Source organism: Bufo bufo, chromosome 2 (genome assembly GCF_905171765.1).
Source record: "Bufo bufo chromosome 2, aBufBuf1.1, whole genome shotgun sequence".
Classification (NCBI taxonomy): domain Eukaryota; kingdom Metazoa; phylum Chordata; class Amphibia; order Anura; family Bufonidae; genus Bufo; species Bufo bufo.
Window position 1 is genome coordinate 392,088,398 of NC_053390.1, and position 27,473 is coordinate 392,115,870.

Sequence of the window (27,473 nt, forward strand, 5' to 3'; positions counted from 1 at the left end):
AGATGTTGTAACATAGTTTTATTTTTTCTTCTTTAGATCTTTTTGCTAATATTCTCCTGTCTTTTTTATAATGAAAATTCCTTTGATGCTGTACTGCAAATTCTTTCATTACTCATATCTGTAAGGCTTATTTAATGATATATATTAAAAACTGACTTTAAAAATATCATTTTTTGTCTCTGGGCCAAGAAATTCTGTTACTGCTTAGTAACGTGGCAATGTTTCCCTGGGAAATGTTTTATTTTACCTTGTCTGATGCAGTCTGCAACTATTCTCTCTTAATAATCTGTAACTCCTGCATAATTTACAGATATATTGGAAGTGACTTGTATTTTCACTTAGACAGGAATTTTTAGCCATGGTTTGTATTTTAAACTTTTGCAAGTTTCCATATACTTACTGTTTCTCAGCATATTGTTGATTATGTTGGTGCTTTGTATCTAGATTCCTTTTTTTCTTATATTATTTTTAAACGGCTATGCAACAATATTTAGTTACATGGCCAGTTTTGGGCTACGTCTACCAGTTGGGCGGAGTGTGTAGGCGGTGTAAAAAGCCAGTCTTGGTTAATGTACCCCATTTACTTCAGTGGGAGTTTTTTAGACATGCTTTGTGCCCTGTGCAGAGATCATTGTACAAGTTGGGGGAGTATATAATTTGTGCCAATCGCCTATTGTGAACGAAAGATCCTGTGTTATGTAAGTCTATATAGATATTATATTTAATTTTTGGTTTCCAGTCACACGCAACTTTGCCATCATAGTCCACAAAGCAACAGATGTCTTGCTTTTGACTTTAATGTGACTTGGCGGTGTTTTTACAGTCAAATCACAGCTCTAAAATAGGTGCACGACATCAAGTTGCTCAAATGTTTTTAGTTGGGCAACTTTTCTGAGACTGCTGTCGCGTGGCATGACGCCATGTAGCCCCAGCCTTAAGCATGGCAATAATAACGTGTTCCCATTTGACCTCCAAGTAGAACTTGATATTTTTAAACGGCTAGGCTGCCACAGTCAAGACCTTTTAATAAACCACTTACAGATTTAGCATTTTTGAATGATATTGTTTTAAGTTGCTCCCTCCCCTCACTTAGTCCCTCACATCAATAAACTTAGATTTTCCCACAGGAGTTTTAATGTCTACCATGTGTGTCTGTATTTCATTCACGGAAGCCTAGAACTCCACATATTCTTGGTTTTAATTTAATCATTTACTTCCTAATGTTTAGGCCCTTTTTCAAATAATAAAAAAATAGTGTTGGCTCAATTTCTTTGAATTACCATTTATCTAGAGGCAAATCAGTTTGCTTTGGACTTGAATGCAGTTGTGCTGACAGCTTTCTTTCCATCTCACTGAATATTATCCGATGTGCTTTATTATATGACGTTGTTTAGCAATGTAATTCTCATTTTCAGTCAGGATGTTTTTTGAGTATGCAGGGAGGTCATTTATGAAAATGACTTTGCAGCGTTAGGTGATCTTAGTTCCGTCAGGTCGCACAAGGAGGCGGTTGTCACATATGTAATACAGACATTAAAATATAGCCATATTAGAAACATGTGAATTGAATTAGACTTACAGATCATTCACGATAGATCGCTTAACAGATCCTATTACTCATGTTTCAGTCGTTAAGATTAAATGCTGGAGGATAGGGAAAAAAGTGGGACCTTGGCTTACATACAGTTAGGTCCAGAAATATTTGGACAGTGACACAAGTATTGCCATTTTAGCGGTTTACCAAAACATATTCAAGATACAATTAAATGATCAATATGGGGTTAAAGTGCAGACTCAGGTTTAATTTGAGGGTATTCACATCCTAATTGGAGGAACGGTTTAGGAATTACAGCTCTTTAATATGTAGCTGCCAGTTTTTTAAGGGACCTAAGATAATTGGACAATTATCTTAAAAGTTATTTAATGGGCTATTCCCTAGTCAATCCATCATTAATTAAGCAGTTCTAGAGTGGATTCCAGGTGTGGCATTTGCATTTGGAAACTGTTGCTGTGAACCCACAACAAGCAGTCAAAGAAGCTCTCAATAGAAGTGAAACAGACCATCATTGGGCAAAAAAAAATAATGAAGAAATCCATCAGAAAGATAGTGGAAATGTTAGGAGTGTTTGGTATAGTCTGGTAAAATAAAGAGCCCACTGGTGAGCTCGGGAATTTAAAAAGGCCTGGACATCCATAGAAGACAACATGGAAAGGAGTCTGTCATCATCCACCACTGAAGAAAAACCCCTTCACAACATCCTTCAAAGTCAAGAGCACTCTACAGGAAGTAGGTGTATCAGTATCTAAGTCTACGATAAAGAGAAGACTTCCTCTGAGCAAATACAGAGGGTCCACCACAATGTACAAAGCATTAATCGGCCTCAAAAATACAAAGGCCAGATACAACTTTGCCCAAAAAAAACTCTAAAGAAGCTAACCTAGTTCTGGAACAGCATTCTTTGGACAGATGAAACGAAGATCAACCTGTACCACAATGATTGGAAGAAGAAAGTATGGGAAAGGCTTGGAATGGCTTATGATCCAAAGCACGCCACATTCTGTGAAACATGGTGGGCGCAGTGTGATGGCATGGGAATGCATGGCTTCCAATGGCACTGGGTCACTAGTGTTTATTGATGATGTGACTGAAGACAGAAGGAGCCGGATGAATTCTGAAGTGTACAGGGATATAATTTCTGCTCAGATTCAAATAATGCAGCAAGGTTGATTGGATGGTGCTTCACAGTACAGATAGACAATGGCCCAAATCATACTGCGAAAGCAACCCAGGCAAAGAAGTGAAATATTTTGGAATGGCCGAGCCAATCACCAAATCTCAACCTGATCGAGCATGTATTTCACTTGCTTAAGACAAAACTTAAGGCAGAAAGACTAACACAGAAGCAACAACTGAAGACCGCTGCGGTAAAGGCCTGGCAAAGCATCACAAAGGAGGAAACCCAGCGTTTGATGATGTCCATGGGTTCCAGACTTCAGGTAGTCATTGCCTGCAAAGGATTCTGTACAAAGTATTAAAAATTAACATTTTATTTATGTAATGTAAATTGTCTAATTACTTTGGAGGCCGTGAAATGAGGAGGCTTTGTAGAAATTTTTTTGCAGTTTCTAAACGTTTCTGAGGATATTTTTGTTCAACCCTTTGAATTAAACCTGAAAGTCTACACTTTAATTGCATCTCAGTTGTTTCATTTCAAATCCAATGTGGTGGCATGCAGAGCCCAAATCGTGAAGATTGTGTCACTGTCCAAATATTTGTGGACTCAACTGTATATCAATTAGTCCAATGTTTCTGTTTTTCATCAGTAGCAGATGTGTGGGGGTCTGACACCCCGTAACCCCACTGATCAGCTGTTTTGTTGTAGCTCAAAAGAAAGGCGAAAGAACTACATAGCCCCGTCCTTTGTGTAGTGGATGGAGCCAATGACTGCAGCTCTGTTCCCATTCATTTCTACGTGCACATATGCTTTAAACTTGGCAATGTTAGACAGTAATATTTGCTACCAATGCAGACACTGGTGGCAAGATGTGGAAACTTGACTTATGTATGCTGAATGTATGCTGAAACCTATACAGCATAAAATATGTTCTGGTACATAGAGAAGTTACAATTTGTAATATCTGGCTGTAAATTTAAGACGGCAATGTGTAAGAGGCAGCATTCATTTGTGTGGCTTAGCAAGTGCAGACTTGAAAAGTGAAACCACCAACACCTTGCTTCAAAAGCAACATAGGATTGTTACATGAGAAGTACTGATGGCTCATGTTATCTGGGACGACATTATGAGAAAACATCACTTTCATCCTTTCTTAATCCCTTAAGGACCCCCGCCGTACATGTATGGCGCTGGTGGACATCACTTAAGGACCAACGCCGTACATGTACGTTGGGCTGATCGGGCGGGTGCAGGAGCTGCGCCTGCCCGATCAGCGACATGGACCCGGCAGTCACTGAGGACACCGATGCCGGCGTATTAACCTTTTGTATGCCGCAGTCAACGCTTGCCACGGCATGCGTAAGGTTTGCGGAGGGTTCGGGTGCCCTCCATCGGGTCCCTTCCATAGGCATCGAGGCTTGCCTTCTACGGAAGCCTGTGAGATCCAGCCCTTATGCTGAGAGCCAATGCATTACAATACTGACAGCCAATGCATCACAATACAGGATGTATTATAATACATTGCAGAGGGGTTCAGACCCCAGAAGTTGGAGTCCCAGAGTGGGACGAAAATAAAAAGTAAAAACGTTTTTTTTCATAATAATAATAAAAAAAGTTTCAAGTAAAAAAATAATAATAATTTCCCGAAATAAAACACATAAAATTGTGAAAAAAAAGAAAACCAGACATATTGGGTATTTCCACATCCGTAACGACTGGCTCTATGAAAATATCACATGATCCACCCCCTCACCTGAACGCCGTAGAAAAAAATAAAATAAAAACGGTGCTAAAACAATAATTTTTTTGTCACCTTACATCACAATAAGTGTAATACCAAGCGATCAAAAAGTCATATGCACCTCAAAATAGTACTAATCAAACCATCATCTCATCCTGCAAAAAATGAGACCCTACAGTACCTAAGAAAATCGCCTCAAAAAGTAAAAAAACTATGGCTCTCAGAATATGGAGACACTAAAACATGATTTTTGTTTGTTTCAAAAATGCTGTTATTGTGTACAACTTGAATAAAAAAGTATACATATTAGGTATTGCCGCATCCGTAAGAACCTGCTGTATAAAAATATCACATGACCTAACCCCTCAGATGAACACCGTAAAAAAAAAAAAAAAGCGGTCACCTTACAAAATGGGCATTATTTTAAACTGTCTCCATGTGCACCTCTTTTCTTTGCTCTTTAATTTGGTCCTCTTTATCTTGGCAAACAGGTAAGCTCTAACTTGTGGCACATTCCCTACATCTTTGGTATTCACATAGGAGTAAAAGTGGGATTTACACAGGGTGAGGAGATGCCGATTGTTGTGAAGGAAGCTTTCCTTCCCAACAGTCGGCTGCTCGTGCAGTGGAGGTGAAGCGCCTTTACATGACGCGATCACCTCCATAGTATGAGGATAAGTGATCGCTGCTGCTATCACTTGTCCCCATACAAGATTATTGCTCCTAAGCAGCAGATTTCTATTTAGACAGCACGATCTGCTGCCTGGGAATGATGATTGAGGTGTCCGCATCTCCGATCATTTCACTCGATGAATGAGGGTTTTGTTCGTTCATCGGGTATTCGGCAGCACACTTACACGAACATATTATCGGGAAGGAGCATTCGTAGGAAGGTTTGTTCCCTATAATCAGCCTGAATATCAGGCTGCGTAAATCTAGCTTATCATTAACCTTTACAGCATAATTTAGATATTGCATTACTGGAGCCTCTTATTCTTATGCCTTTTTATAGTGTACTTTTTTCCCCCACCTCCATTTATTCTTTTACGTTGAAAATAAAGACCTTCATTAAAAAAATCATTAAATACAGGATACTGTATATGTACGTTAAATGTAGTAGAAGAGTTTTCTTTTAAACTACTTATTTTTGGTCCATTGGCTTGGCTTCTGTAAATGCGTTACTTTTCCATGCATGCTTTTAAGTGGTTGATGTGATGTTTGCCCTTACTCACCTAAGGTGGGTGAGAGTGATGTTTGCCCTTACTCACCTTGAGTGGGTGAGAGTGATGTTTGCCCTTACTCACCTTGAGTGGGTGAGAGTGATGTTTGCCCTTACTCACCTTGAGTGGGTGAGAGTGATGTTTGCCCTTACTTAAGTGTAATTTCCTGCTGCCCACACATTTCATAGTGGGGTGCACACTAAGTCAATCAAATTTCTAGCAACTTCTGTTCATCTTTTTTTTTTTTTCTTCATTGATTTATACAAAAGTGTCATATAAAATGGACAATGAGAATATAATGAGTATATAGAAATATCTGATGTTTAGTAATCGAGAGTGCTTACGATGAAGCAGAACATTGAGAGGGTGTTGACCCTGATGAAGATAACACTTTTTTTCTGGTGAAATAATTCACATATACTACTGGCTGAAGTAAAAAAAAGTTATAAATGTTATAAAAATAGGTACATGTTCAACATGGAAGTAAAATAAGTAAACTTTAATGCTCCATTTAGACAACAATCATCCCTCTGATATATTGTTCAACATACTCGGCCAAAGCTATTTGTTTCCACGAAATGTGACAAATCCAAGTCTGCATGAGAAGATCTATATATTTTTGAAAATTGGTGCCACAAGTTTGGAGTTTGATGTAATGAATAGTTGGAAAGTGGAAAGATTTAGAGTTTAAGTGAAATTATTGGTTATTGCCTACTCTTCATTTTATTAGACGTCATACTGTGTGTCTGTTGGAGCAGAGAAGCCCCCTGACCACACTGTAGTTTATTTTATAATCATTTTTCAGATTAAAAAGAAAAAGAACATCATTGGTTGAAACTGAGGGAAATCTGTGTCTGTGGTCTGTAGTTTTCTGCTCTAGTCACTGGTTTTCTTTAAGTTGATGGTGGGGGGTTTCTCCTTGTAATGCAGCTTTTGTATACAGACTTTCAGACCTCACACATTTGTTCCCCTGGTGCACTGCAGGGAGCGTTAAGTAATAACACAGGCACTTAAGAGCGTTGATGAGCTTGTTGTTCTAATGGCTCGTCTGGTCTTACCTATAATCTGATGAGGACTGCCTGAATGTAAATGTGTCTGAGCAGCCCCACTTCCAGACATGTTCACATAGCTTGCCTCTTATCAGATAACGGGTAATCTTTGTAAAACCCATAAATACTGTTGTATATAAACCAGGTCTTTCTGCTACATTTTGGGAAGTTTGCCAGCCCCTCAGTCTCTGTTGAATAAAACAAAGGCTTAGTGTGATAAGCCTCTGCTATATAAAATACAGCCATGCTTTGTTCCAGGTAACACGACCCTCTCTTGTCAGTCTGGAGCGGTAAAGCGAGTTCACTACATTTACAGTAGAAAGGAGGTTCACTTTCACTTCATTTTTACTTGTCTATTTGGGTAACAGTCAGTCATTCTGTATATAGAACCTTTCTGAGGTTCATGTCAAGTGCCACATGGGTTGTGCAAACACATGAAACTCCATAGGAGTAGTTCTTATCAAACAGGTTGTTCTTCTGTAGCCCTTCTACCTTCTTTACACTTGTAGCCTTTCTATAAGGTAAAGTTTTTCTAGTTTAATCAGAGTTACTGTTAAGCGACTCGAAGTTAACAAAGTGGACTTCGATCCGAATTTCAGGAAAAATGCGTTTTGTCACGAAGGCGAATTTCCTTGTGCTTCGTGGTAATAAATAAATTTTTCCTCAAATGGCATTAAAATAAAACACACACACACACTCGCCTCATCCATTTGATTGTGGAGAGGCCATTGCCACCATCTTGATTGAAGAAAACTAAATCTCACACGCGTTGACGTGTGACGTCACCATGTCATCACGCTGGTCGGTCACCATGATGTTATCAGTGATGGCGTCACTGCGTCCGCCCAGCATGGTGACATCAGCGTGGCCGAAATTTGACATGTTTTCTTCAATCAAAATGGCCACGACAGCCTCTCTGCTATCAAATGGACGAATTGATTGTGTACGGTACTTTTTTTTTTTTTTTAACCCCTGAAAGGCCTCAATGTGACTCTCAGATGCCACAATCGGCACTGAACGCAGCATCTGAGGGGTTCAATGACAGGGGGGCCATGCGATTGGAGTTCCCTATCATTGTGCCCGCTACATACAATGGGATACGATTCGTGACAAAGTACTTCGTAATCAATCGGATTTCTTGTTGAAGTTCGGCGAAGCAGCCAAATCAAATTTTAGAAAATTTTGCTCATCACCCTGCCCAATCCAGATTTGTCACACTTATTTAAAGTGGTTGTCACACAAAAGACATATATCACCAATACACATGGTGGGTGGTAAATGCCAGATTGCTGGAACCCCCATGTTTGCTAGAATGAGGTCCTAAGCCCTCGTTCCCCCTTGTTGCATGACCGGAGTATGGAGGAGTTTGAATAGATCGATGGTCACGCTCCCTTCATTGTCTATGGGCTGATAAACAGGCGAGAGCAGTGCATTAAAATCTGCATGTGTTAGAAAATCAGTGGCTATTTTTCTGCTGCTTTTAAGACCCATGAACTTACCTTAAAGGTATGTTGCATGTTGATTTTGCTGCAGATCTGCCATTTATTTTGTGCCTTGCAAAGGGTGAAATCTGCAGGAAATTTTGCTAAATATTCCCAACATATATGGAATGCTGTGGATGTGAAAATTCCCTAAGATCAGATATTTTTTTTTCCTGCCACCATGAATGGTGTTTTCTAAAAGCACCTTCACTAGCATAGTTATCTACTTTGTCAATGTCCGTTGTTTTTCTGAATTGTACTGTATGTATTGGCTAATTGTTTTCAGTGGATCTGTTGAATATGATATTTCATGTGCTTTTCTTCATAATGAAGTTGTAGAAAATCACTCATGTGAATTGAACCTTTGACTTTAATGGGTCAGTGTTCTGTCTGAGTGCTGTCTGCACTGCGCTCGGACAGAAGCTGGACAGGAAAATGGTTCATCTGAATGAGGAATTATATGTGCAAACATGAATATGTATAAAATTCCTTCTCTTCCCATGGTGGTTTTGTCACTTTAGGGTACTTTCACACTAGTGTTTTTCTTTTCCGGCGCTGAGTTCCGTCCTAGGGGCTCAAATCCGGAAAAGAACTGATCAGTTTTATCCCCATGCATTCTGAATGGAGAGCAATCCGTTCAGGATGCATCAGGATGTCTTCAGTTCAGTCTTTTTGACCGTAGCATGTTGTATTTTTACCTCCGGCCAAAAATCCTGAACACTTTGACTGAACACCGGATCCGGCCTTTTTCCCATTGACTTGCATTAATGCCGGATCCGGCGCCGTGTGTTCCGTCAAACCGGATCCGGGTTTGCCTGTTAAACCCGAAAAATGTGGAAAAAAAAGTTAAAGTCCATAAATGGCGCATCAGTTTTTTCCAATGAATTTTTTCATTGTGATCAAAATCCTGATCAGGATTCAAATGTAACCAGTTTTTCCGGATCCGGCGGGCAGTTCCGGCGACTGAATTGCACGGCGGATTCAAACAACGCTAGTGTGAAAGTAGCCTTTAGTTAGTAGGCAATAGCAAAATAGATTTTCTGATCCGTGGGGTAAGGTTACAAATGCAATGACTTTCCGTGGAAACAATTATTTGGCTTTACAAGCACTTCTTTCAATAATACTCACTAGTTTCATTGAACTTTAAATTGTAGCTGTGGTCTTGTAGTTTCCTGTCTTGACATACGGTATGTTGCATCTGCAAAACCTCAGATCATCTGAAAACCTGAATGAATTATAACCCCGTGGTGAGAGGTTTAACCTGACAAGAATTTTGTTATCCCAAGTCCAGTTTTGGCTGTAGTGCCGGGGATATAGTGGTTTACCGGATGCCAACTAGTGATTCCAGCTCTAGATGTGGAGCCAAATACTGTGTTTAATGGAACCAAATCTAGAATTACAACCAGAATGCCAAATGTATCTCATTTTGTCTTGCATGTTTTGTGTTGCAGTGTGTAAAGATCCTCCATACAAAGTAGAAGAATCTGGTTATGCTGGTTTCATTTTGCCAATAGAAGTCTATTTCAAAAATAAGGTAGGTTTTTCCATCAATTTTGGCTTTTACTCTAAAGCAAATATGTGCATTTTTTATGTATTAAAGTGAGCCTGCCATCAGGTTAAGTCGCCTGTCTCATCTGTATATTGTAAATAATGCAGTAATAAGTGAAATGGAAGTAAAAATGGGTGCCAAGAAGAAACGTAGAGGATTAACGGCAGATTAAGACCACCTGCTCTATATAGTCTGCCCTTATGTTATTTCCTTAAAGTTTTTCTCTTGGGATAGATATGAGTATCCCAGGCATATTTAAATTCAGTTACTGTAGATTTTCCATCCATATCCTCTGAAGGCTTATTCCCAACACCGACTACTCTTTCAGTAATATAATATTTTCTAACATTGCTTTTGATCTCCCATCATACTCCCCCTGACTACTTTTTAGATTGAATCCGCCTCCTTTTGCGTTGTTTTTTTATAAAAAAAATTGTTCCCTTTTGAATCTTATTTAATCTTCTAAAAGGGTTTTCCAATCTCACCTTTTCTATGTTGAAATTAAACAAGCGCCAGCACTGGGTTGCTGGGCGAATGGAAACAGCCAAGTGGGCCAGCGATCTACTGTTTCTATAACTCCCATTGTAGTGGATAGGACCTACGCAAGCAGTGTAGTAGAGCAAGCTACGCTGCTTCCATAATTCCAGGAGCACTCCAATATTCCCACAGAATTTTAATGGAGCAGGACAGAATGACCAATGCCCCATTGAATCCGCTTTCCCATGGGACGCCCCATTCTTGTGATAAGTGGAGGTCCCAACATTCAGAACCCTAGCAATCAGGTACTTATCACCTTTTCAGCAGTCTTCTCATTACAAGCAGGATTGCAATGAAGGATCACACCATTACTTTTTTGTGGGGATTGTGGTTCGATACACTCCAGGTGACATAAGAGACCTCTTGGGTCAGTTCCAATAAAGGTACGGATGCCAGCGCTAGATCGATTCTGGACAAGGAATTATGTGAGAAAGAGTAGCAAGAATATTGCCTTTCTTCCTGATGCTTAGCCCTCCAGAGATCACACATATCTACCTCTAATATCAATCTAGCCAGTGATGAGGGTGAGGAGCCCATTGCACAAGCGTCTGGAATGAAGTTATCCAGAAACTTGTCCATGTACATATTAAAATCTCCCATCATTAGTATGGGGACATCAGGAAACCTCGCTGGAGTACGGTGGGGGAATGTATACTGCTACAGGATCAACCCAAAATGAAAAATAGAGCAGTCTACACATATAAATCTTCCTTTAGGCCCCTTTCACACGGGCGAGATTTCCGCGTGGGTGCAATGCGTGAGGTGAACGCATTGCACCCGCACTTAATCCGGACCCATTCATTTCTATGGGGCGCTGCACATGAGCGGTGAATTTCACGCATCACTTGTGCGTTGCGTGAAAATCGCAGCATGCTCCTCATTGTGTGTTTTTCACGTAACGCAGGCCCCATAGAAATGAATGGGGTTGCGTGAAAATCGCAAGCATCCGCAAGCAAGTGCGGATGTGGTGCGATTTTCACGCATGGTTGCTAGGTGACGATCGGGATGGGGACCTGATCATTATTATTTTCCCTTATAACATGGTTATAAGGGAAAATAATTGCATTCTGAATACAGAATGCATAGTAAAATAGGGCTGGAGGGGTTAAAAAAAATAAAATAATAATTTAACTCACCTTAATCCACTTGTTCGCGCAGCTGGCATCTCTTCCGTCTTCTTTTGTGAAGAATAGGACCTTTGATGACGTCACTACGTTCATCACATGGTCCGTCACATGATCCACCACCATGGTGATGGATCATGTGACGGACCAAGTGATGAGTGTAGTGACGTCATCAAAGGTCCTATTCCTCACAGAACAAGACAGAAGAGATGCCGGCTGCGCGAACAAGTGGATTAAGGTGAGTTAAATTATTATTACTTTTTTTAACCCCTCCAGCCCTACTGTACTATGCATTCTGTATTCAGAATGCTATTATTTTCCCTTATAACCATGTTATAAGGGGAAATAATACAATCTACACAACACCTAACCCAAACTTCTGTGAAGAAGTTCGGGTCTGGGTACCACAGTCAGTTTTTTATCACGCGCGTGCAAAACTCATTGCACCCGCGCGATAAAAACTGAACATGGGAACGCAATCGCAGTCAAAACTGACTGCAATTGCGTTCCTACTCGCGTGGGTTTGCCGCAATGCACCGAGACGCATCCGGACCTAATCCGGACACGCTCGTCTGCAAGGGGCCTTATTGTCAATGAACGTGTCTCTAGCGACAAAGGGGATATATCTATGTATTAAAATACTAACACCATGCGCATAAGTAGAATAAATAGAATGAAACTCATGCGCCATCCATGCTCTGTGTATCAGATGAGTTTTGTCAGATGTAAGATGCGTTTCAGATAGGCAAAAGATTGCCGGTTGGTATGTTTGCAGAGCATTAAAGATCGCATGGCGTTTAGAAGTCTGGCCCATTCCCCTTACATTGCAGGCAATAATCCTAAGGGTACCCATCATCAAACCAATTCCGTAAAAACTACTGTTGCCTGCTGCCACTCATCCCGGGGGGGCCACCATGTGGTCCGATATGAGGCACTTACTTCATACTCTGTCTAAAGTTTCCCCCCCTCCCCCTCCCACATACACCAAAACACAGATTAGACATATCCCTCTACGGCAAGGGAACTGGGGTACAAAAAATACCTGAACCAGTAATGTAAGAACAGATCACCAAGACAAGCAATGTATCTGCCTCAATAGTACTGCTCGGCTATGGGCCCTGGGCCTCCCTTGATATTTTAACCCGCAACAGTGCAGAACAACTTCAAACCACACAGGATAAGGATTGAAGGGGAGACCCCGGACGACAGGACATTCCTCCACCAACCCTCCACCCCCTGCATGCAACAACATTAACTTAGCAACCATATATATTTTTGGAAATGATATATGGCCCTGCAGTCCTCAATGAATCGGACTTCCTTCCGGTACTAGTAAGGATACGCCATATTTTCAGGTGTTTCTGCGGGGATCCTTCTCATGCGCATCCAGCCATTGACACGCCGCCTCAGGAGAATCGAACATGTGTGTCTTCTCTGTCTGGCAGGATATATCATTGAGTAGGGAAGTTGTAGGGCTCTCAGTCGTTTCTTGACGTCTAGGAAGTGTGCTCTCCTCTTTTGAACTTCTGCAGAGAAGTCAGGAAACAGGGAGATACTAGGGTTGTTGCGGGTATCGAAATATCGATACCCAATCGATACTTTTGTCCCGGTATCGATACGATAACGGGATTTAACATTTATCGATAATAGGCTGCCGTACTGCGACTACTACTACTAGGAGGAGGAGGGGCGGACGCACTGCGCCATCAATGATAGTAGAGGACCTTTCATGGGTCCAAATATTGTAAACTATCAATCAGGATATGTAGAGCTGCGCCCATGGATCTCACTGAACTTACTATTATTCCTGGGCGCCGCTCCGTTCGCCCGCTGTGGCCCCGGTTTATTCTACGCTCTGTATGCTAATTGCTAGCATTGGAGCAATGGGGAGGAGACTGCCCTTTTTCTCAATGGCCGTTCTTCTCCCTGGCTGTAGCGCTGTCCAATGAAAGCTCTATTAGGGTGAATAGGTAGAAATAGTTATTAAATAAAAAGTAAAAAAAAAAAAACAACACCAAAATATTAAGTATAAATCACCCCCTTTTCCCAATTTTATATATAAAATATATAAACAATAAATAAATAAACATATCACATATCGCCACGTCCAAAAAGTCCAATCTATAAAAATATTTAAAAAATCTCCTAGGTGGTGAATACTGGTGATTCACCATTTTTTTAAAATGCGGAATGCACGTGCCTTTTTTAGTGTTTGATTTTTTCGCGTGGTATCGAGTATTGCAATACTTTTTTATGGTATCGAAATCAAATCAAAATTTTGGTATCGCAACAACCCTAGGAGATACGATTTCCATTTAATCACACCATTATTTTAATCAGTAACCTGGTAACACAGGATCACAAAATTGCCAGTAGATTATAGGAAGTACTTGGCTCCTTCACCCCATCTGCACATAGCAGAGCACGTCACAAGTTTCTCAAATCATCATTTTGATGTGTCCAGGGGCCTGCTGAAAGCAAATTTCTAGAGCTGGTCTTGCAGCAGCTCAGGCGTGATGATTGCCCCATAATCGTGTAAGAAAAATATAAAATAATAAAATGGAATCGGATAAAACAAATAACAGTATAGGACCTGAAACAATAGCATTTTAGTATAGACTGTAAAATGAGTTGTCCAGGATTTTTATATTGATAGCCTATCCTCAGGATATACCATCAATGTCTGATCAACGGGCACTGACACATCACACCCTGGCCAATCAGCTGTTTTGATTCAGCTCAGGTGCTAGATCTATACAGCTCTGACAATTTAGTTATTTATTTTACACACTTCTATAGCGCTGACATATTCTGCAGCGCTTTACAGACATTAGCAACAAGCTGTCCCCAGTGCGGCTCACTATCCAAGTTCCCTATCAGTATGGCTTTGGAGTGTTGGAGGAAACTGAAGTACCCACGCAAACACAGGGAGAACATACAAACTCCCTGCAGATCAGTGCTAACCTCTGAGCCGCCATTGCACAATGGATGGAGCAATTTAGTTCCAGCTCCTAAAAGGGTATTCCAGTTACATTAAGTGATCCCCTATTCACAGGATGGGGATAACTATTAGATTGGTGTGGGTCCTACTTCTGGGACCCCGACGAGAACTTGGGCCCTATACCCCCTGCAGCCCCTTGAAATGAACAGAGCAACTGTGCCAGTGAATAGGGGATAACTGGAATACCCAAGTTTCTGCAGTTGATCGACGGGGTGTCTGACTCCCGAAAATCTGATAATTGATTGTTTTCCCTGACAATAGGTTATCAATAGTAAAATTCTGGAAGCCCCTTTAATTAGAAAAAATGTCAAATATAACTTGTTGGCAAGCATTTGGGGGAGGAGATATAGCCTCTCTTGATCTGAGAGATGCACCATAATTAGTGCCACAACTGTTGGCATAGATTAGATTTTCTGTTCTGTGGACAGCCAGAAGATGCACCAAATTCGTTAGGAGGCTTGTGCTGTTATTGGCACGTCTTGCTCCGATAGACCTTTCACTATGGGTGAGTCTGCCCCATTATTTTTGACACGCCTCCAGAGAGCTGGCTGTACTATATGTAGCATGTTATTGATAGTAGGCTCTACAACTAGGTCTCTATGTTCATATATGAAGCCAACTACCCCAGTAGTAAATTGTGTCGCTAAAATAAAAAAAATGTTTAAACGGTATGTACCATTTTAGAGATAAAACTTGTACCTTTCTCATTGCTCGTCTACTTTGGAAATTCATGTGAAAAATTGGACATAGTCTCTACTGGAGACCTTGTTTAGGCTGGATTTATTATCTAAAATAATGAACAATTTAGAAGTGAAGACCACTGTTCCTCCTGACTCCCCAACAAATACACGCTTGGTTCGGAGGTCAAGTGTGCATGCGCTGTCAGCGGGGAGAGGAGAAAACATCTGCCAGACACCTCTGGAGACAGGTCATCTCCTGTGACCATAAAAGGATCAGGCGTGTTTATATTCAAGGTGCCTGAACCTTCTGTCCCTTGACATTTGGCCTCAGGGTGAAGTCAAGACACCCCCATACAAATTGGGTTAAATGCACACTATCAGGATTGCGTGTGGAAAATCCGCACCGTAGGTAATGTACATTGTATTCTATGAGAATTTGAAATTCTCATGCACACGATGCAGATTTTTTGCGTGCGTATTTTGACCTACGGTGCTTACTTTAAAATCCACAGTATGTCAATTTATGAAAATACGCTGCAATTCTGCACCAATTGATGCAGATTGACCGCACAGATTTCCCTGTGCAGATTTCAGTGCGGATTGTCCGTACATAAATCCTGAACGTGTGCATTTACCCTTAGATAGGGAGGTGGTCCTGCCAATATTCGTAGATTTGACCAGCAGTCATCTTATGTGTATGGCCTTCTTAGGGGTTTGCTACATTGGATTCAGCCTAGTAGTTTCAGACAGGGGTTCCTTGGGCCCACCAGTTTAAATTATTCTCAGGGCCCAATCACCATATCATCAATGAAGTGTAATAGGTTTTGATTATAGTTAGCAATTATCTGGTGGATTCCCTGCCTGTGTAAAGGGCCAATAAGCTATATCAACCAAAACTATTTACCATGCAGAGATTGCCTGGCCAGAATACATTGTTGCACACCCTAATGTATAAAAATATTCTTCGTAAATTCACTTTCACACAAAATTTTACATATCAAAGGGAACCTGTCACCTGGATTTAGTGCATAGAGCTGGGGACATGGGCTGCTAGATGGCCACTAACACATCTGCAATACCCAGTCCCCACAGCTCTCTGCGCTTTTATTGTGTTAAAAAACCGTTTTGATCCATATGCAAATGACCTGATATGAGTCCTGTATCCGGAGATGAGTCAAGCGGAAAGGAGCCCAGCACCGCCCCGATTCCTCCGAATCTCCTCCTTGCTGGGTGACGTCACAGAGCTGGAGCGCCGAAATCTCGCGATGCGCGAGCTAGCGCATGCGTAGTTCGTTCTCTGTGCTGATGCCAGCACAGGGAATGAACATGATGCCGACACTGCGCATGCGCTAGCTCGCGCATCGCGAGATTTCGGCGCTCCAGCTCTGTGACGTCACCCAGCAGGGAGGAGATTCGGAGGAAGCGGGGCGGTGCTGGGCTCCTTTCCGCTTGACTCATCTCCGGATACAGGACTCATATCAGGTCATTTGCATATTTATCAAAAAGGTTTTTTAACACAATAAAAGCAGAGAGCTGTGGGGACTGGGTATTGCGGATGTGTTAGCGGCCATCTAGCAGCCCATGTCCCCAGCTCTATGCACTAAATCCAGGTGACAGGTTCCCTTTAAGGACCAGTCATTTTATTTCACTGGTGATTCCAATCAAAACTAAAACAAGAAAATGTTCTATTTGTTCTAAATGCTTCTATTTCCGTATCTGTTTTCTGCTGTCTACATTTCATTCTCATCGATTTCAAGAGGCACTGCTCCCATAATTAACATGGTGGTGCTTGAAGGTTTCGCTTTAATTTTATTGAATTGATCATGGAATTGGCTTTTAAATGCAGCAATTGATCTTTTCATTCAATGCTGTATTGCTTTGTTTAGCCAAATTGAGCTAATGCAGGCTTGGCTTATTTGGTAACATGATGATTGATGTTTTCAACATCCTGTCATATTATTTTCACGAATAATATTCTGCACCACGCATTATTAATGGCCGGATGAAAATGCTTCATCCGTTTTTTTTGTCCATAGTTTGTACATATAATATTTCATTTTTTTTAGACCTGTGGAATAAGACTGGAAATCAATCAGGTGAGGAAAATAATTCATTTCTAGCTTTTTATTTTATTTTTTGGGGGCCAGGATGAGGGGAGGACACCTCTTCTTCATACAGTACCTTTGATATGTGTAGCAATAATTTGATATTATGGCTTGATTGTTAACACAGCACTGCAGTTTCAGCAATCTTTTGAGATGTCATATTTAGAGTTGTTGCGATACCAAATTTTTGATTCGATTAAGATACCATAAAAAAGTATAGCGATATTCGATACCACGCGAAAAAAATAAAATGCCACGTGCATTCCGCATTTTAAAAAATGGCGAATCGCACAGTTTTTATAAATGTTTTTTTTTTCTGTTCCGGCATTCACCGCATAGATTTTTAAAAAAAATATTTTAATAGTTTTTAGACTTTTCGGACGTGGTGTGATATGTTTATTTATTGTTTATATATTTTATATGTAAAATTAGGAAACGGGGTGATTTATACTTGGTGTTTTTTTTGTTTGTTTTTTACAGTTTATTTAATAACCGTTTCCCCCTTAGGGGCTAGAACCTGGGATCTTTTGATCCCTTGTCCTAATAACCCTAATAGATCTCTATTAGGGTGAATAAGACCTCACACTCTGCTGCCCTGTGCATAGTACACACAGCAACAGGGAGCTGACTATGGCAGCCAGGGCTTCAGTAGCGTCCTGGCTGCCATGATAACTGATCAGAGCCCCAGGATTACATTGCTGGGGCTCCGATCATAAGCTGCCACTGCCACCAATGAGGGGGGGGGACCCTGTGGCCACTGCCACAATGATTTTAATACTCGGGGGGGGGGGGGGGGGAGGGAGGGGGGCGCGCTGTGCCACCAATGATAATTAACCTTTAATACAGGAGGCGGGTACTGGCAGCAGATCAGCGGCAGTTAACCCCTCAGGTGCCGCGGATCGCAGCTCCCAGTCAAAGGCAGGGTGCCGGCTATGCGATTCTGCTGCCGGCACCTGCCTCCTGTATTAAAAGTTAAAGACGACCTTTCATGAGCAGGTTACATAGAGCGGCGCCCAGGGATCTCCCTGCACTTGCTATTCCTGGGCACCGCTCCGTTCGCCTGCTGTGGCCCCCATTACTGTCTCCGTATGCTAATTACTACTATTGGATGAAATGGGCAGGAGACATCAGCTTCTCCCCTGGGCATTCCTTCTCCCTGGCTGTGACGCTCTGTGCTGCAATTGGACAGCGCTACAGCCAGGGAGAAGGAGAGAAGCTGATGTCTCCTGCCCATTGCTCCGATAGTAGTAATTAGCATACGGAGCAGGAGACAGTAATGGGGGCCACAGCGGGCGAACGGGCGGTGCCAAGGAATAATAGTAAGTGCAGGGAGATCCCTGGGCGCCGCTCTATGTAGCCTGCTACTTAAAGTCTGGACCCATTTAAAGTCCTGCTATTATTGGTGGCGCAGTGCGCCCGCCCCTCTCTCCTCATTGGTGGCAGTGGCACAGGGGGAGGGAGAGAGTGCTTCCTTCTCCCCTGTGCTGCTGGGGGAACATGAGTGCGCTGACAGCAGCGTGCTCGTGTTCTGTGATACTAGACAGCGAAGCCCAGTATCGAAAAAATTGAAATCCCTGTAAAGTATCAATTGGGTATCGAAATTTAGATACCCGCAACAACCCTAGTCATATTGAATTTTTATTAAAGAAATGCATAGCATACAGTCCTGTCAGGCTACGTTCAGAGTAGCATTATGAAATCCGTCAGGCTGTTCCAGCAGAGGGACAGCTCATTGTGTCCAGCATAGCTGGATAATGCCGGGAACGGCCGAATCCCGATTGACTACACCACTACTGCTACTACTACTGTCAAACTGAACTACATCTGTGCAAGCAGTAGTAGACGTAACTTGCGCTATATATATATATATATATATATATATATATATATATATATATATGTCAGGTCCATAAATATTGGGACATCAACACAATTCTAAAATTTTTGGCTCTATACACCACCACAATGGATTTGAAATGAACAAGATGTGCTTTAACTGCAGACCCTTTAATTTGAGGGTATTTACATCCAAATAAGGTGAACGGTGTAGGAATTACAAATAAAACAGTTTGCATATGTGCCTCCCACTTGTTAAGGGATCAAAAGTAATGGGACAGAATAATAATCATAAATCAAACTTTCACTTTTTAATACTCGGTTGCAAATCCTTTGCAGTCAATTACAGCCTGAAGTCTGGAACGCATAGACATCAACAGACGCTGGGTTTCATCCCTGGTGATGCTCTGCCAGGCCTCTACTGCAACTGTCTTCAGTTCCTGCTTGTTCTTGGGGCATTTTCCCCTAAGTTTTGTCTTCAGCAATTGAAATGCATGCTCAATCGCATTCAGGTCAGGTGATTGACTTGGCCATTGCACTTCTTTCCCTTAAAAAACTCTTTGGTTGCTTTTGCAGTATGCTTTGGGTCATTGTCCATCTGCACTGTGAAGCGCCGTCCAATGAGTTCTGAAGCATTTGGCTGAATATGAGCAGATAATATTGCCTGAAACACTTCAGAATTAATCCTGCTGCTTTTGTCAGCAGTCACATCATCAATAAATACAAGAGAACCAGTTCCATTGGCAGCCATACATGCCCATGCCATGACACTACCACCACCATGCTTCACTGATGAGGTGGTATGCTTAGGATCATGATCAGTTCCTTTCCTTCTCCATACTCTTCTCTTCCCATCACTCTGGTACAAGTTGATCTTGGTCTCATCTGTCCATAGGATGTTGTTCCATAACTGTGAAGGCTTTTTTAGATGTCGTTTGGCAAACTCTAATCTGGCCTTCCTGTTTTTTAGACTCACCAATGGTTTACATCTTGTGGTGAACCCTCTCTATTCACTCTGGTGAAGTCTTCTTTTGATTGATGACTTTGACACACATACACCTACCTCCTGGAGAGTGTTCTTGATCTGGCCAACTGTTGTGAAGGGTGTTTTCTTCACTAGGGAAAGAATTCTTCGGTCATCCACCACAGTTTTTTTCCGTGGTCCTCCGGGTCTTTTGGTGTTGCTGAGCTCACCGGTGCGTTCCTTCTTTTTTTGAATGTTCCAAACAGTTGTTTTGGCCACACATAATGTTTTTGCTATCTCTCTGATGGGTTTGTTTTGTTTTTTCAGCCTAATAATGGCTTGCTTCACTGATAGTGACAGCTCTTTGGATCTCATCTTGAGAGTTGACAGCAACAGATTCCAAATGCAAATAACTGTGGACCTTTTATCTGTTCATTGTAATTGGGATAATGAGGGAATAACACACCTGGCCATGGAACAGCTGAGAAGCCAATTGTCCCATTACTTTTGGTCCCTTCACAAGTGGGAGGAACATATGCAAACTGTTGTAATTCCTACACCGTTCACCTAATTTGGATGTAAATACCCTCAAATTAAAGCTGACAGTCTGCAGTTAAAGCACATCTTGTTCGTTTCATTTCAAATCCATTGTGGTGCTGTATAGAGCCAAAAATGTTACAATTGTGTCAATGTCCCAATATTTATGGACCTGACTGTATATATATATTACTTATAAAACACATGTTAAAATGGATACATTTCTATACATATATGGGTGGGTTCATGTCATGTTTTTCCTTTTAACATATACAAAAAAAAGTATACGTTAAACGGATGCCTCAGACTGATATCACTCAGTGGAATCCGTTCACCATAGACTTCTACTGTAAAAAAAAAAGTATATATTTTTTATTTTTTACCCAACTGTGTAGGATACAAGAAGGTGGTGTGCTGCATCTTTTGTGTTTTTTTTAATTTTATTTTTTTGCAACATATACGTCAAACGGAGGCATAAAACGTGATGTGAACCCACCCTTAGACATCAATAGAATAGTGACTGACCCATTTTATAAACACAAGCACTGCTGGAATTATTTTCATTTAACTATGGGGCTCAAGACCGGCATTTGTAAACTGCACCGCCAGAGGATGCTCTTCATTTAAGACTAGGTGCACACCTCATCGTAAAGTAAGAGCATACTCCGGCAGTCTGTGTGCCTAGATTGAAATACGAGCTTGCAAACAGAAAACGGGCATAAATTATATTAGATTTCATCCACCCTAAACACGCCTCTTTTTTGGAAAGTGGCTACCGTGGCAGTAAAACACCAATTGTGCATACATTTATGCACAATGCCTTTTAAAGTCACAAGTCTGGGTTTTGTAGTAACTTTTTACACCATAAAACTGGTATAAAGGGGAGATAACTTTAACCCTTTATGTTTCAGACATTATAATGAGCCTAATGGATCGATTTATTTCATCAGCAGGACTTCTTCACCTGTGGAGGGTTGTCCTCACCGGTGAAGAAGCACCCACCTCCCACCAGATGGACAGGGCTCGACATTTAGCCTGACCCTGACCATTTCCTGTCTGCGCTGCTGCTCCAATTAGCAGAGCAAAGATATGGGCTCGACTTTGGTGCCTCGACTGCGCAGGGGCCGCTATCAGCAGCAGCTGGGCACTTAGCAGCTAGAGCCTTGGTAGTATGAGCGTAACCCTTGGCTGTGTCCTGTAATATTGATAGGTGTTTTCACAAAGCTCTTTCCACTGCTGCCACATGGTATCATATTAATGAACTTAGTGAACATCTTACTGTGATTGTACCTCGGATCTAGATATTTTGAGAATTTTCTGTAGCCAATAGCAGAGTAATTATGGGTCCAGTAAAATCCAGTGTGAGTGGTGGGATCCGTTTAATACCCCTAGCAGTCGGTAACATTTGGAAACACAGGGTCAGATTTATCAAACTGGTGTAAAGTAGAACTGGCTTAGTTGCCCATTGCAACCAATCAGATTTCACTTTTCATTTTTCACAGCTCCTTTGGAAAATGAAAGAAGGAATCTGATTGCTTGCAATGGGCAACTAAACAGTTGCCCATACTTTACACCAGTTTGATAAATCTCCCCCACAGACTTTATATTCGGGATGCAGAAATGTTTGTGTGGGATGTATAGACTGGTGGGGACTAGAGGTATAGTTTCTATTTGGCAGATGGATTACAAAAACTGTCATTTTTACTGGCTCCATTAATGGGCATTTTTCTTCTTTCACAGGAAGAGCCTAGGAAAGTTCGTTTTGATTATGATCTTTTTCTGCACCTTGAAGGCCACCCCCCTGTAAACCATCTACGCTGTGAAAAGCTTACCTTTAACAACCCCACTGAAGAGTTTAGGAGGAAACTGCTTAAAGCCGGAGGGGTGAGTCTAGAAAGGTGGACATGGTCAAATGTGACTTCCCGATGGAGGATTCAGTGACAGCTTTTTTGAGTGTGTATATGTGTTTGATGACTATATTATTCCATTACACTTTGGCACCTTTTCAGGATTTTTTTTTTCCAGTTTTTTCCATACAGTGTCATACATGTGGCCTGAATACAGAAACTTTTACTGACTTTGAAATCTCCAGCGCTGCTGAGGATGTGACAAATTTAGGTGCATCATCCGGCAGTCCAGCTCGGAGCTGCTGTAGATTTCTGTTTTCAGCTGATATCTGCCAGTTCTCACCAAACAATCTACTGGGGTGGCTCCTAAGACATATGTTCACAGGTGGTGCTTTGCCATAGGAGTCCATAAAGTCAGTGCAAAAAAAGAAGAAAAAGTGGCGGCGTTTACCCGTTATACAAACTCGCTGTCCTTTATTATAATGTTTAAAATGCCCTTACAGGTCAGGTATGCGGGTAACATGTCAGATTTCTGATTTCCTTTGCTCCTCACCGGCGGAAAAGAAGATAAATGTGGGTGACCTGCTGGCCCCACTGACCATGCTCCCCTTTCAGAAAGGGGCGAGGGCAATGCAAAAACGCCAAATGCGAGGTTTGCCCCCTTTTTTTTTTTTTCTTCAATCAAAAAGGGGTACAGGGAGATGATAAATCTCCCCCTTAAGTTGTAACATAATTAGGCATATTCACTACTGAAAATACACCAGAAAATTAGGTGCAATTTGCATTAAAAAAAAAAACTGGCATACATGCCAGGCCTTGCACCACATTCATTAATCTTTTTGGACACTTCTAGGCGCTTTTTCTGCCTCGCCCGACAACAGGGGTGGAGCAATGGTATGTGGCTTTGCTAAAACGGGTATTTATTTAAAATTCAACATTAGTGCAACATTTCTGACACTTTTTTTTTTGCCATTCCCCATGCGAGCAAATACAGGTAGTTGGTGACAGATTTACCTTAAAAAACAAAAACTGTGGCTGTGTAAATTATCCATATTTATCCACCTTTTAATACCATTTCTATTCATCTGAATAGGTATAAAATTATATGCTGATTAGGCTCCATTCACACGTCCGCAAGTGTTGTCCGCACCCGTTCCGCAATTGTGCGGAACGGGTGGGGACTCATTCATTCTCTATGGGGCAGGAATGGATGCGGACAGCACACTATGTGCTCTCCGCATCCGCATTTCCGGAGTGTGGCCCAATCCTCCGCAGCTCCGGAAAAAAATAGAGCATGTCCTTTTCTTGTCCGCAATTGCGGACAAGAATAGGCATTTCTGTGGTGGTGTCGACCGGGTGTATTGCGGATCTGCAATGCACTATGGACATCTGAATGGAGCCTTACTTTCCTAATACAGTGAAAACTTTAGAACAGATTTTCTCTGACATAATTTCAGTCTGCAATATTTATGGATATTCTGGCCATTTCCTGTGAGACAATCAACCCTCTAAATAGAAGATTGATTGTCAATGAAATTTTGGGTGTTCGTCACGGTTTCTTATATCTGTCAGAACTCCATTTTTAGATTCAAAACTTTGTACATAGTTATATAAAAAGGTTTCATATTTTTAGTCATCCTGCAATCACCCCTAGAGGGAGTTTAGGAGCTTCATAGTGTTTACTTGTTAGACAGTATACAGTAAGAGTCTAGGCTCCCTCTAGTGGTTGCTGCTGACAGCCAGCATGTTGTCTTTTAAATCCAAGTTTATGCATGAGATTTGGAGCTTGGTATACAAAACCGAGCTCTGGCCACTGTAAGAAAGTGATACAGTAGCACATGATTGCTATTGCGAACAATAAATAGCATAATGATGAAAAGTACACATTCACCTTAATGGCACAATACATACAGTATATATGTGTCTGACTTTGGTAGGAAATACATTTAAACGCTACTATAAAGGAAAATTAAGGCGTACACTGAAGCAATCTCTACGTCTACTAGTATCACTGTTACCTGATGTAATATGTCTGTTTTTTCTTATCTCTGCTATTTACGATCATTTCCCACTGAAATGCTTGTTTTTACCCCTTATGTTGTCCTTATTTTAAAGGGAGCAGCGCACTTCTGTGAGCAGTCCTCCTGTCCAAATGAACTGTAACAAACCACTCCAGTTTTTAGAGCAGTCATTTGCTCCTCAGCCAGGATCGGAGGTAGTTCCAATTCCAGTTGTTAACCCTTTGATCACCCTAGCATTGGGTCCCAGTGATCTGATCTGAGTGGGTAAGACCTCTGCAGTTAGCCCTGGGGAATTAGAAAGGACCCACACGACTGTAAATTCAGTAATCCTGCTTTCCATCCTTCCTTACTACAGTATGTACTATAGAGACACAGAGCATAATGTGTTAGCATGCAGGAGTATGCTAATACATTATAAGTAGAGATGAGCGAATCGACTTCGGATGAAACATCAGAAGTCGATTTGCATAAAACTTTGGTCCAATACTGTACGGAGCGAGCGCTCCATACAGTATTAGAATGTATTGGCTCAGATGAGCCGAAGTTATTAGTTCACGAAGTCTCGCGTGACTTCGCGTAATAACTTCATAGATTAATTTTTACTGTTATAAACCATTTCCACGGAACCACTTTGAATGGAAATGTTTTTTTTTTTATAGTAAAAATTAATCTATGAAGTTATTACGCGAAGTCACGCGAGACTTCGCGAAGTAATAGCTTCAGCTTATCTGAGCTAAAACATTCTTAGGCCTCATGCACACGGCCTTTGTTTTGGTCTGCATCCAAGCCGCAGTTTTGGCGGCTCGGATGCGGACCCATTTACTTCAATGGGGCCGCAAAAGATGCGGACAGCACTCCGTGTGCTGTCCGCATCCGTGGCTCGTTCCGTGGTCCGCAAAAAAAATATAACATGTCCTATTCTTGTCCGCGCAAGAATAGGCAGTTATATTAAAGGCTGTCTGTGCCGTTCTGCAAATTATGGAACGGGCACGGACGCCATCCGTGTTTTGCGGATCTGCGATTTGCGGACCGCAAAACACACAACGGTCGTGTGCATGTGGCCTAATACTGTACGGAGTGCTTGCTCCGTACAGTATTGGACCAAAGTTTTATGCGAATCGACTTTCAGATGTTTCATCCAAAGTCGATTCGCTCATCCCTAATTATAAGGATAAAATAATTTTGTAAAACAGCAATTCCTTAATTGGATTTTTTAACATTGTAATAAAAAATGTAATGAAAAAAAGCTTGCTTAAAAATAAGCAAATTTTCTTACATAAAGTACATTGTATTGCACATACTTGGGTATCCGCTCAACTGAAATAACCTGATCAACTCATTTAATAGTTTATTCAGTTTGAAATATATACAGTGTAAACAATATGGTAAAAAAGAAAATGTCAAAATCCAGGGGCTTAGCTAAAGGCTCATGGGCCCTGGTGCAAGAGTTCAGCTTGGTCCCCCCTTCCCTCAGTGCTTTGTGGCCAGGGGCAGGGGAGCACATAGCCTTCATGCTGCCTGAGGCAAAAATGAAAACGGCACCTCCCCCCTACCCTTCCCCCCCATGCCAAATTCTTGACCTAACCCCTTTCCTCCATCCAGAGGTGTAATTTGACCAGCATGCACTTTCTATAATACCGGTCTATAATACAGGGGTCTTTGGGCCCCTTTTAGGCTCTTGGGCCCGGTAGCGACTGCTACCTTTAACCCCATATAGCTACGCCCCTGTCAAAATCGATTTTTCCGTTTTTGCTAAGCGAAAAAAGTATATAAATTACAAAGTTATTTATATGTATCCTTAAACAGTACCAAAAAATTAAATTTCTCCCATGTAAAACTAGACGCTGTCAACAGCCTTGTCAATGAAAAATAAAAAAGTTACAGCTGATTAGACATGGAGAGGAAAAATTGAAAAAATTGCTGGTCATTAAGGGTTTTATGTCTACAGCCGACATCCCCGTCAGATTTTATTATGTAGGATGAATCTTGCTCCTAGGTGAGATTATCAGCAATATGGCCAGAAATTGAGGTCTACCTTGTATAACAGTTGTATGTGTTCTACCAGTCAATGTATAAAGCACATGGAAGAGTATACCAGTAATAATCAAATCCTTTTAATTCCGGTATAAATGATATAACCATTGTAAATGAGAAATGCTCATATTGAAATGTCGCCAAGGGCCTTATTGACATGCCATAAACCGGCTCTTAGTGCAACATCCAGAGATAAGGTAAGTGTATGCTATTTGTAAAGGGACAGGTGCGCAAACACAAGGTGCCTTTCCAGAAAACATCCCATACAAAGTGCACAGCTTTTTCCACTAGTCTTTTAAGGTTAATGTTTCCTCCGCAAAGGAAATGAGCTGCTACGTGCTTTACATAATGGGTCACCTTGTTATATGTGCTGATGAAACTGAGCATTTAATGGGAAGGAAAGATTAATTGAACCATATTAAGGGACTCTGGGACTTACTGAAAGACTGACCTATTGCAAATCACCGCTGGGCTGTAAAATAGAATAGAATGCAATCTGTAAAGAAGTGCCATTAAATCGTACATCATCCCTTTTAGAGTATGTTGATTTCTTTATCATTTTTGCACAGCCAGTCTATATTACAGGATGACAAATGTGGCAGGTCTTGCCTATAAAGTACTATATTTCCTAATGATTACTATCCTATTTAGGGGGCATATATTGAACTTGTCAGCCCATCTGTTTGCTCTTCTACCCCCTTACATTTTAAGTCTTGGTGAAAATGAACTGACATCAGCTGACAGAAATTAGGGCTATGAGGGCGGAATAGCATTCTGGTGATAAATGGCGTGCAGGGAGAAAATGAATCTGATTTTAATTAAACAGAAGTCACTGCAGCAATAAGCAGAAGGCATGTTAATGTTACGTACAGTTTCTCTGATCACTTGTGCGTGTCATTCATAGAAAACAAACCCGTATATTGGATTTCTCCATCTATGGCTGATAAATGCTAGGCTCCTATACAAATGGAGGTAAAAGGACATTGTTCATGTTATACTGCCTTTGTGTGTAGAGTATCTTTTGGATACAGCATGTTAGGCTGAACTAGTGTGTTCAAGCATAGTTTTACCA

At 41.3% G+C, this 27,473-nt stretch overlaps 1 protein-coding gene across 5 annotated transcripts in view; it reads left to right on the top strand.

The window, feature by feature from the left end:
* MLLT3 (MLLT3 super elongation complex subunit) overlaps positions 1–27,473 on the top strand; it is a 270,938-nt gene that overhangs the window by 118,593 nt on the left and 124,872 nt on the right. For 3 of the 5 annotated variants that reach the window (XM_040417220.1, XM_040417219.1, XM_040417221.1), the window contains exons 3-5: positions 9,618–9,700; positions 17,124–17,153; positions 22,240–22,383. In XM_040417220.1, the coding sequence (XP_040273154.1) occupies positions 9,618–9,700; positions 17,124–17,153; positions 22,240–22,383 (257 nt within the window). The remainder of the gene's footprint in view (positions 1–9,617; positions 9,701–17,123; positions 17,154–22,239; positions 22,384–27,473) is intronic. The other 2 variants (XM_040417222.1, XM_040417223.1) reach the window with 1 other exon arrangement.